Source organism: Leptonychotes weddellii, chromosome 1 (genome assembly GCF_054177405.1).
Source record: "Leptonychotes weddellii isolate Sample4059 chromosome 1, ASM5417740v2, whole genome shotgun sequence".
Taxonomy (NCBI): domain Eukaryota; kingdom Metazoa; phylum Chordata; class Mammalia; order Carnivora; family Phocidae; genus Leptonychotes; species Leptonychotes weddellii.
The window spans coordinates 45,114,268-45,126,420 of NC_138369.1; the positions used below are offsets into that span (position 1 = coordinate 45,114,268).

At 43.1% G+C, this 12,153-nt stretch overlaps 1 protein-coding gene and 1 long non-coding RNA gene across 4 annotated transcripts in view; both read left to right on the forward strand.

The window, feature by feature from the left end:
- Nucleotides 1–12,153, forward strand: part of LOC145721896 (uncharacterized) — a 108,613-nt gene that overhangs the window by 7,819 nt on the left and 88,641 nt on the right. The gene's annotated exons all lie outside the window — the stretch shown is intronic.
- Nucleotides 4,130–12,153, forward strand: part of ATG7 (autophagy related 7) — an 81,408-nt gene continuing 73,384 nt past the window's right edge. The window contains exons 1-2 of one of the 3 annotated variants that reach the window (XM_081822303.1): nucleotides 4,187–4,215; nucleotides 10,056–10,257. In XM_081822303.1, the coding sequence (XP_081678429.1) occupies nucleotides 10,226–10,257 (32 nt within the window). In that variant the 5' untranslated portion in view covers nucleotides 4,187–4,215; nucleotides 10,056–10,225. Of the gene's footprint in view, nucleotides 4,216–10,055; nucleotides 10,258–12,153 lie in introns of all 3 variants that reach the window. The other 2 variants (XM_081822311.1, XM_081822319.1) reach the window with 2 other exon arrangements.

The following is a 12,153-nucleotide window of genomic DNA, read 5'->3' on the forward strand; positions in this document are numbered from 1 at the left end:
CATCTTCTTTATCCAGTCATCTGTCGATGGACATCTTGGCTCTTTCCACAGTTTGGCTATTGTGGACATTGCTGCTATAAACATTGGGGTGCACGTACCCCTTCGGATCCCTACTTTTGTATCTTTGGGGTAAATACCCATCCTACTGGGTATTTTAAAAACCAATTTTGTTACATTCAATATATACAGTAAAATGCACCCATTTAAAATGTAGAGATCAATGAGTTTTGACAGATGTATACACCCATGTCATCCCCATCTCAATCAAGATATAGAACAGTTCCATCAACCCAGAAAGTTCCTCATGCCCCCTCTATGTCCCAGGCAACCACTGATCTGACTTCTAATCACTACAAATTACTTATGCTGATTCTAGAACTTTGCATAAATGGAATTATATGATATTCTTTTTTTTTATTTTGTCTACAATACCCACGTTTCAACTGGGTTTATCATAATCATCATCATTATTATTGAAGTATAGTTGACATACAGTGTTATATTAGTTTTGGGTATACCATATAGTGATTTGACAGTTCTATGCATTACTCAAGGCTCACCATGGTAAGTGTAGTTACCATACAATGTGATTATAATATTATTGACTATATTCCCTGTGCTGTACTTTTCATCTCCATGACTTATTTCACAACTGGAATTTTGTACCTCTTAATCCCTTTCACCTATTTTGCCCACCTCGCCACCCCCCTCCCTTCTGGCAACCACCAGTTTGTCTCTGTATTTATGAGTCTCTTTCTGTTTTGTTTGTTTATTTGGTTTGTTTTTTTAGAATCCATATATAAGTGAAATAATATAGTATTTGTCTTTCTCTGACTTATTTTACTTAGTATAATAGGTCTTTCCTAGGTCTTTCCATGTTGTTGCAAATAGTAAGATTTCATTCTTTTTTTTACAGCTGAGTAATCTTCCATTGTATCTTCTTTATCCTTTCATCTATCGGTGGACACTTGGGCTGTTTTTATATCTTGGCTATTGTAAATAATGCTGCAATAAACATAGGGGAGGATGTATCTTTTCAAATTAGTGTTTTTGTTTCCTTTGGGTAAATACCCAATAGTGGAATTACTGGATCACATGGTATTTCTATTTTTAATTTTTTGAGGAACCGCCCTACTGTTTTCCACAGTAGTTGCACCAATTTATATTCCCACCAACAGTGCACAAGTGTTCCCTTTTTTACACACCTTCACCAACACTTGTTATTTCTTGTTTTTTTTGTTTTTTTGTTTTTTGATACTAGCTGTTCTGATTGGTATGGGAGGATATCTCACTGTGGTTTTGATTTGCATTTCCCTCATGATTAGTTGATGTTGAGCATCTTTTCATGCATCTGTTGGCCTTCTACATGTCTTTGGAGAAATGTCTATTCAGGCACTCTACCCATTAAAAAAATTTTTTTTTAAGATTTTATTTATTTGTTTGACAGAGAGAGACACAGTGAGAGAGGGAACACAAGCAGGGGGAGTGGGAGAGGGAGAAGCAGGCTTCCCGCTGACCAGGGATCCCGATGCGGGGCTCGATCCCAGGACCCTGGGATCATAACCTGAGCCGAAGGCAGACGCTTAATGACTGAGCCACCCAGGCACCCCTACTCTACCCATTTTTAATTGGATTATGTGTGTGTGTGTGTGTTTGTGTGTGTTGAATTGTGTAAGTTCTTTATATGTTTTGGATATTAAGCCCTTATTAGATACATGATTTGCAAATATCTTCTCCCATTCACTAAGTTGCCTTTTTCTTTTGTTGGTGGTTTACTTTGCTGGGAAAAAGCTTTTTATTTTGGTGTAGTCCTAATGTTTATTTTTGCTTTTGTTTCTCTTGCCTGAGGAGACATTTCCATACATTGCTAAGGCCGATGTCCAAGAGATTACTGCCTATGTTTTCTTTTAGGAGTTTTATGGTTTCAGGTCCTACATTTACATTTTTAATCCATTTTGGGTTTGTTTTGGTGCTTGGTGTAATAAAGTGCTCCAATTTCATTCTTTTGCATGTGGCTGTCCAGTTTTCCCAGCACCATTTATTGAAGAGACTGTATTATCCCCATTGTATATTCTTGCCTCCTTTGTCATAGATTAATTGACCGTATAAGAATGAGCTTATTTCTGGGCTCTCGATCCTGTTCCACTGATCTACGTATTTTTTGTGTGTGTGCCAGTCCCATACTGTTTTTATGACTACAACTTTGTAGTTTATCTAGAAGTCTGAGATTATGATACTTCCAGCTTTGCTCTTCTTTTTCAAGATCTTTTTTGCTATTTGGGGTCTTCTGTGGTTCCATACAAATTTTAGGAATATTTGTTCTAGTTCTATGAAAAATGTTATTGGTATTTTGATTAAAATTGCATTGAATCTGTAGATTGCTCTGGGAAGTATGGACATTTTAACAGTATTAATTCTTCCAATCCATGACCATGAAACATCTTTCCATTTGTGTCATCTTCAATTTCTTTCATCATTGTCTTATAGTTTTCAAAATATAGGTCTTTTACCTCCTTAGTTATATTTAGTCCTAGGTACTCTTTTTGGTGCGTCTACTCGGTTTTGAAGCCAGAGAGAGGGTTACACAAGCAGAGGAAGTGTGAGGGTATTGCAGGGGTGGAGATTTGTATAAAAGAGCAGAGTGTGCTTAAAACATCAGAATTAGTTTGGTGTGACCCAAGCATGCAGTCTGAGGGGGCAGTGGCAGGAGAGGAGCCTGTTTACAATATTGAATTTTACCTGATCCCTGTACTCCTGAAAAAAGTGATGGTTTTTCAACACCCTCCCTCCACTCTTCTGTGCTCCAGAAAGGGTTTACTGCAAAGAAATATCCATTCCTGTATGACTTAGGTTAAGACTCATGGATACCTTTCTTGTTTACATGTGACAAGGCAAGACAGTCCTTCTGAATTGCTCTTCTTTGCCTTCTAAATGTTTAGCTGAACTACTTGTATTCACTGATCAATCCAAACAAAATGCTTTGTTAACCAACTTTAGTTAAGCTTCCCCCATACCCTCCAAGCCCCTTATTTTTTACTTACCCTCAGCCTGAGCCACCATTCAGCCCCTGCAGAGAATAGACTGACCTCAAGGTAAAACATTTTCTGACGTACTACTATCCAATCAAGCCACCCTTTCCTCCCACTTTCCCACACCCAGTTCTTTCTAGGCTTCTTCACTCTTCCCTATTAAGGAAAAATTCTTTTTGCCTAACCCTTAGACACTTCCAGATCTTTTAGTCAGAGTGGTCCCTCTATTGCAATAGTCCCTTCCCTTCCCTTTTTCTCCCCCCTTGCAACAATCCTTTCAAATAAAGTAATCTCCTCACTAAGTCTGGATTTGTTTTCTTATTTGGCAGAGTCAAACATGCTTCCATTAGAATCTTACCCCAAAAGCTCTGTAACCTTCAGCAAGCCACTTAACTTTTCCTGGTCTCTGCTCCTTTATGTGCAAAATGGGGATAATATGACATCTATGTTCAGGACCTTTGTGGTGATTAGAAAATATGAAACCCTGAAAACACAGCAGATAACAGTAGTAATTACTCTTTTTATTATGACTCTATTGAGCTACATCTGAGTCACTTTCATTCCTTATGAATGAATGGCCTTATATGTCACATTAATTTTATACTCACTATTGTGTCTTCAATATCTGACCAATGCTTGGCACATAGTATATGCACGATAAATGACTTGGAAGGAGTAACTTTATCCCATTGACAGCGGGGAGCTATGAGAATAATATCTGGTCTAGAAAGAACAGGTTAATTACTGACGACTTTCATGAACTTTTACCTATTAAAATTCTCCTTTGTCTCCACACCTGCCTCTTTAATGACACTTAGGATACGTTTAATGCTGCCTCTTCTGGAAAATGGAAATGATCATAATTCCCGTCATGCTCTGAAATCGAAAGAGAGAAAGTGGAGCAGTTTTTTCAAAGCATGACAGGCATATAACACATTTCCACAGCTGATAAACCGGCTTGCTCGGCTCTCACCAGGGGGCCTCGCCCACCTCCTGACGCTCCACCTTCCTTGCAACTCAAGTTCCTCCCACTCAGCCCGGTGCTAGGGGCTCATATACCAGGTTGGCCCGCGCCTCCGTGTGCGCATGCGCACCACTGACCTGGGCAGGCGGGTGGGCGGGGCCATATTGCGTCATCGGGGCGCGCGCTGCGGACTACGCCGTGGTTGCCGGAAGTTGAGCGGCGGTAAGTGAACCGCGCTGGTGAGGGAGTAGCGGGGTCCTCCGGGCTGGGTTTTGGAGGCCTGGCGGGAAGGGTCGAGCTCGGTAGTGAGGGCGAGAGCCTTGGTGGATTTCAGGATCCTCTCTCCTCCAGGGAGTCACTGACTCCGGCTTTCACCCTCCTTCTCCAGCCATGTCCCCTGGGACTGGTTCAGTCCGGGGTCCTGACTAGAAAGCTCCTAATGTCCTAAGTCAGTCCCTCCTGTCGTCTGTCAGGGAGTCCTCTGAATCTTCGGTGTTGGAATACCGGGGATAGGACGTCAGGGCTCTTAATCCTGGTTTTGCCCGGATTTGCTGTGTGACTCGGGCATGTCACCTCTTTCTGAACTTGTCTTCCCTCATCTGTAAAATGGGAGTGATAAATAACGTCATTTGTGAAGCGAGGGCGTTAAATGAAGTCAGTTTTTTGTCAGGGCTTTTCTGAGCTAAGATTCTCGATTCTTCAGTTTGATCCAGGGGTTACAAACTTTAATGCTTATTCAGTCAGGTAAGGTAAATGTAGGTGTAAAAATTTTATTTCCATGTCAGAAATAGTCAGACGTTTTGCTTGAGTTTTATGAGCACAATACTAACATATATGAAGTTGGAGAAATGAAAGCAAAACTCTTGTGTTGCACTCGTGTAATCTCTTGATTTTAAACACTGACGACTACAATTTTTTCAAAACCAATTTAAGAAAAAATGTTTTTTAACTTTGCAACTCAAACCAGGCATATCTGTGACTGCCCGTTTCAGACCCCTGGGACCCAGGTTCCCTTTCCAATTGAATACTTGGATTTCTTTTATGACACCCCGGCCCATGGGTTAAATTTCTTAAGTGGCAGAAAACTCGCTATTTCTGGTTATTGTTGTTTGGTCTTTCCCTAGCTTTGACTTAAGTCATATGTTGAGCTGAAAGCAGCTACCCCATAATCTCAGCTCATTGTCCCTCCTTCAGGCCCTTGGGCTCTCCCTTCCGCTTCACACCATTTCTTTTCCAGGCTGAGCACATTGAATTTATTTACCCATAGTAAACTCCACAACAGCTGAGAATTTTGCTATGTGCCAGGCATCACCATAAGCACTGCTGATGCAGAGGTGCTGTTCATGGAGCCTACTTTTTGATCGTGGTGGTGGCGGTTGTGGTGATTGTCAATGATACAGTGCTTATAGTGGGTGGTAGGTGTTTCAGATCCTGTTAGACGCCACAGAAAAAAGAAACAGTAATGGAATGGAGAGTAACTGGGGCTAAGCGGAGGGAGCTATTGTAAAATCTAGCTGGTCAGAGATGAATTCTCTGAGGAAGTGACTTTGGAACTAACATGCGAATGAAGAAAAAGCCAGTCTTGTGAAAGCTCATCTTGCCTAATTGTTTCTCCATCCTGTCAAACCGTTTACAGGTTGTTTCTCATTTGTAGCCCTTTGCTCCTGCTGCTTCTGCTGCCTAAAACATCTCCCCTTCCCCTTCCATTTTTTTTGGCCAGCTCCTCCCTGCCTCTCATGTGACATGATTTCAAAATTCTTTAAGGAGTTAAGTACAGGGCTCTCATTCAAGATACACATCCCTGTCCTCAAGGAATTAATTATTTTTTAAATCAAGGAGATAGACAACAGCACTATGGTATGAAGCTGTTGTAGACATTTGCCAGAGGAGGACTTAGAGTGATCATACGTCAGGCTGAGGCATCAGAGAAGGCTTCTGTGAGGAGGTATTGCTTTATTCAAGGCCTAAAGGATGAGCAAGATTAGTCAGGAGAAGAGTGGGAGGTGGGACGATAATGCACACATTGGGAGTGGCGCGAGCAGAGGCCTATAGGTGACTGCATGACCTGCAGGTAGTTCACCTCGGCTAAGATGTGACTATGGAAAGGTAAGCAGGAGGCAGATCACAAAGAGCTTTGGGGGCAACAAAAGACTGTATAATATATAATTAGGAACACAGACTTCGGAATTTGAGTTACCTGTGTACCTATGCTGGCTTTGCCATTGAACTGGTTTTGAGACCTTGGGCAAGTCACTCCGTTTCTAAACTTCCGTATCCTCACGTGTAAGCCAACCTCCCAGGGTTGCTGTGAGAATTGAATGCTGTATGTTACCCACTTGGTGTTGGAGGGTGGTAAATCATAAACGGTAGCAGTTAATATTGCCATGCTAAGAAGTTTGGACTTTCTTGAAAGTGTGGTGTTGGAGAGTTGAGGCAGTGAAAGTTTAAAAAGGGGTGTGACATGCTCTCATCTATTTTAAATTACCTAGGCAGTTCCATGGTGATTACACTGGACAGGGCAGAGCCAGCAGGGAGACCAGTGAGGGCACTGTTGCTTTGGTCCAGGTGGCAGAGGAGGAAGGCCTGAACCAAGGCAGTGGCTGTGCGGACGGAGATGGATGCGTGGGTTTAAGGGCTAAAGGAAGTGGGATTTGCTGGACTGGTAACTGGATAACACCACATGGGGAGAGGAGGAAGATGAATTGGGATATGGGGGGTAGTGGGGATGGGTCCCATGTGTGGACGTAAGTAATAACAAAGTTCGTTGATTAGTGGTCCTTGATTGGTTATCCCTGACCTCCTCAGATTTTATTTAGAAGTCCAAATGGCCTCTTTTCTCCACTTTTACCCATGGGCAGTGAAGTTCAGAAATGCCTTCCTCGGGCGCCTGGGTGGCTCAGTTGGTTAAGCGACTGCCTTCGGCTCAGGTCATGATCCTGGAATCCCGGGATCGAGTCCCGCGTCAGGCTCCCTGCTCGGCAGGGAGTCTGCTTCTCCCTCTCCCACTCCCCGTTTGTGTTCCCTCTCTCGCTGTGTCTTTCTCTGTCAAATAAATAAATAAAATCTTTAAAAAAAAAAAAATGCCTTCCTCCTCCTTTTTTCTATCTCCCGATCCTTCTACCTATCTCTAGTGTAAGGCCTGATTGTGTATTCAAGGGAGAATAATGAGATACTGCTTTGTTACCCAGTAGACAGTATGCACCACCATGGTCTTGGCAGACCGGGTAACAACAACTCGGTGTCAGTCCAGCCCCAGATGATCACCTCTGGGGTTTTCTCACACCTTCTTTGTTGTGATTACCTTCCTTTGAACTTGTTCCTGTTAGACAGTCTCTCTTTAAGAGTGTGGTGTATAAAAGAAGATCTCTTTCCTCCAGGAGTCTGTCCTTACAGACCAGGGCTGTACTTTTTTTGTGATGATCTGAGCACTCCCATCCCCATCTTTGTTGTTGACACATCCTGCCCTTGACACTGTCACGCTGTGGACTCCTGGTGCTGCTTGGCACTCCTCATGTGTGTTTGGACAGCTCTCTTGCCCATCTCCTCCTTGTCTTTCAGATTTTCATTCCTCTTCCAGCTTCCTAACCTTGCCTTTGACCTCACGAAGTTGCAACCAGCGGTTAAGACTCCTCAACTGCTATAATTTACAAACTTGTCTCCAGCTGACCCTATCACTTTGCCTAATTCTGTGAAAGAAATACGTTTTGGGCTGATTCTTTTACCTGTGCTGAGATTCCATCTCCTCCTTTTCCTCAGGACCTGGTCCTATCATTTATTCCGTTTCTCTCCTGCTTAACTATCTCTTCTCATTTAAATATCTGGAAAAAACCAAACACCTTCCCATTAACTTCTGCCATCAGGCCATCACGCCACCTCTTCCCATCCACATTTCTTGACTTCCTGAAGTCATCATTCGCTAAAATCCTGCTTCCACCCACTCGTCCTCCAAAATTGCTCTCCCTAGTCTTCACACCTCCATGTTACCAAAACTCTTGAACATTTTTCCTTCCTTATCTTTTGAATTCTGAGCACATCTGATATTGCTGATATTCCTTCACTTACGAAAACCACTCCTGCTTTGTGCTATCTCTCTGGCTGTTTCCCCCTGTATGCACTGTGGACTTTTTTCCTCCTTTTGTCCCTTGAATGCTAGTTTTCGCCAAGGCTCTGCCTTATACTCTGTGCTCTTCTAACCCACAACTTCAATTCCCATTTATATGCCAAAGACCCCTGTTCTGTATCCTGAGCTGGGATCTCTCCTGAGGGCCAGCCCTCAAACTCAGTGACTCCAAAATGAAGCTCATCAGCTTCCCTCCAAAGCTACAGTTCTTTCTGCATCCTTTATTCTGACCCATTCTCCTCCTTCCATTTAGTCATTCAAACCAGAGCCTTGGAGTCATCCTGGACTTTTCCTTCTCATCCCATCCCAGGCAGTCATCAAAGTTCTACAGATTCTCCTTCCTTGATATCTCCTGACACATTTACTCCTCCATTTTCTCTCCCACTGCCTTAGTCTGGGCTCTTCTCACTTCTTGCCTATATTCCTGCATGACCACTGAGCTGCTTGCTCTGTCTGGCGCACACTGGTGCCAGAGTGCCCTTTCTAAAATACAAATCTTTGCCAAAATACAAAGCCCTGCTTTGCAGTTTAATTTAGATACCCCTCCTTCCTCCTCCCATAACACCCTGCACAAACACATACCATACTGTAAGGCATTTGTTTTATCCACAAATTGCTATCCTATCATTCCTGGTCTGTGTAACCCTCAAAACTTAGATCCTAAAATGCAAAGACCTTAGCTTTTTTGCCATTGAATGCTGAAATATAGCACAGGAACTTGTACATGATAGAATGTTTATTGAAGGAATAACTAAATGGAAATCCCCCTGTCTTTGACACATGTTTTGTTGGTAACATTGTTTTTGAGTGCCTCCTGTGTCAGGTACATGCATTTTCTAGTTGAATCCTCACAGTGATTCTGTACAGCAGGTGGTGTCCCATCTTATAGGTGGGTGTGATTTCTGTGTCTGTTTCCCTGCTCTAAACCCCTAACACAGGGTTTAGCACACATGACATACTTAGTAAATATTGATGAATACTCATTCACACAGATATATAAAAATAAATTGGGCAGGACCAAAGACTGAGCCAATGACTTATCACTATTAGCTCCTTTCTTATTAACATCAGTTTCTTATTAACATCAGTTCATACCTTAACCAACATTCTTTGAATAAGATTATTTTACCAGTTTTTGACCCCTCTGATTATGTCAGTATATCCAATTACAACATCTTCATCTTTTTTTTTTTTTTAAAGATTTTATTTATTTATTTGAGACAGAGAGAATGAGAGAGAGAGAGCACATGAGAGAGGGGAGGGTCAGAGGGAGAAGAAGGCTCCTCACTGAGTGGGGAGCCCGATGCAGGACTCGATCCAGGGACTCCAGGATCATGACCTGGCCAAAGGCAGTCGCTTAACCAACTGAGCCACCCAGGCGCCCCTACAACATCTTCATCTTGTCTACTAGGATATTTGGAGCATTCTTGTCAGAGACCTTGCTGAGGTCCAGATATCCTATGTCCTATGTCTGTGGTTCTTCTTTGATCAAGGAAGAAGTGCTATTACTCTGTCATGACTTGTTCTTAAACCATAGTGGCCTCTTATGATGACTGCTGCTACAGTTGTGCAGGTTGTGTACTGCACAAGAGGCCACATCTGAGGGGTGCTTTGTGTAGGTCATAGGCATCGTGGGTATATTTTGTAGTGCCAGTTTTCTAGCATACAAAGGTAAAATGTCTTGAGCCAACCTGTCAGTGTATTACAACAATTTTCTAAGGGAAGGAAGTAAAACATCTTGAGGAAGATGTGCAGTTTCCTAATTGTACAAAAGTGCCATGTGATCTAGAATGGCCCACATGACACTCCTCCTAGGAGCAAAACCTCTGTCCAATGGACTGTAGAATCCAACCTTATTCTCATCTTTGGAAATCACATATTTTGAAAATCTGGTATCAGGTGTTGGCTTGGCCCAATTTTTCAGCCCCTCTTCCTTTTCCAGGACTCTTTAAATATCACTGGAACTGAAAACCACAGAGCCTCTGTTACTCAGAAGCTAGACTCCATAACTCAGCCAGCTTTTAGGAAACCATCACAGCTTTTGCTTGTTGGTTGACATAAGGGCTCCACAGTGATTCGGGTAAATCCAGGTGGCTGTCCGTCATATACAGAATGGAGCAACGTGATACTGTTGATTGGTGCAGGTAACAAAAAGGACTCAGAAGCAGGCATCCTGTCTCCATCTTCCTTGTGTTGTTTCTCTTCTCTCACAGGCCTTCTCAGCTTTTACAGCTCTCACTGCCTCTCCCTTGTAGGCTTGCCACACCCTGCAATGCTGGTATCCATTGCACCCATTCTCAAAAACTGAGGCTGAACAAGAACAGATTGTATGTGAAGGTTAAGGTTATTAAAGCAGAAGGAAAACCAAAGAAAAACAACTCCCAGGAGTAGCCCGTGAGAATGAAAGTTACAGTTTGAAGACTATGGAGGTGACTGTCAGTTCTCTGATGGACTTCTTGGAGAAACAAATAATGTCGATTTGTAGGGGTAGAGGTGGCATACGGGGAGGTGAGGGAGACAACTCGTCCGCAGTAGCAGTTGTCCTCTCTGCTTATGTGAACGGCTGTGACCACCTTATAGTACAGTCACAAAAAGCCATTTTAGATGACTCGGTATCTTGTGGAGACATCAGTTTGGCTCAGGGGCATCTTGACTCTAATGTGATTTTTAAAAGGATTTGAGGTTTCTGAACCCAGCTGGGTCTCCTGTAGGAGTCCTGAGTTTTCATCTTCTGGTAAAGCCTAATCTGTCTTCAAAGTTTGGAACTTTGCTCCCCTCCTTTTGGAAGGGAGGGCTTGTACACCTCCCTCTTTGGCAGCCTTGCACATTATTTCCAAAACTCATGAAGTTGCCAAGCATCATTAGCCGACAAAATGTGCGTTGACTCCATATGCCAAAGGGGCCTCCTCCCCACTCCTGGCCTTCTCCATCTTTTTTTTTTTTTTTAACCCATCAGCAGCTAAGAACATACTCTGTCAGCAGGACTTGGCCATGTGGTTTGGTGCTTATTTTAATGACTGCCAGAGCTCACAGCCCTGCAGCTGGGAGAATGAGAACAGAAGTCCGCTCTTTGTGCTCCATCTTGGCCCAGAGAAGGTACTTCAGGGCCAATTTGCGGTTATTCTGGCATTTCTGCTAAGTGAATGGCCCCACACGGCCTCAGAGAAATTGAACACAAAGTGCTCCTAACTCTTAGAACTTGTTCCTCTGGACTTCTCCTTGATGACCTATAGCAGGAGACCATCCATTCCATTTTAATTAATACTCTGCTGTGACTGCAGTGTGCTTATTTGAGGGAAGTGAGGCTTCAACGAGGCATGTTTGAGGCAGAGAAAGTTTTCATAGTGAGCACGGGGAAGGGCAACCACATTAGTCAGGCGCTGTTGACTAACGTGGGAGAGATGTGTTGACAAGAAGAACTAATAGCACTACCGTTTATTGACTGCTGACTGTGCCAGGCACTGGAACAGGCACATCACACACTTTCTCATTTAGCCCTCCCAGCAACCTCAGGGCTTGGGTACAGTTATCCTGATTTTGCAGACGAGGAAATCGAGGCACAGGGGATGAAGTTCCCTGCCTGAAGCTCCTCAGCTGGTGAGAGGTGGAACTGGAGCTCATACTTGGGTCTGTCTGAAGACCAGGCTCCCAACTACTGTCACTTTAACATCCTTTCTCTGGACCATCAGAAGTCCCCCTGCCCTCCCAAAGCAAACAAACAAAAACCCAACAACGCACACTTGGAAAAGTTATAGCAAGACTTTTTTTTTTGGTACAGTTAGGCTGGTCTGTTTTTCCGCTGTCCTCCAAGGGTCTAGTTTCCCTGAAGACAAGTTTGTTTGTTTTATCACTATGATTGTTGTTTATCTTCTACCAATTTTACTTCTTCATTTTTCCAAAAATCCTACACTGGCTTAATATTCGCTGTGTCCAATTCTATTGGTCCCCTTCCGGAGGGAAACCAGTTGGACAGACTTATCAGGGAGCCTTCCTGCTCCAATTAATTATATAAGCAGCAAAGCCAAAATACTTCCGTCTTC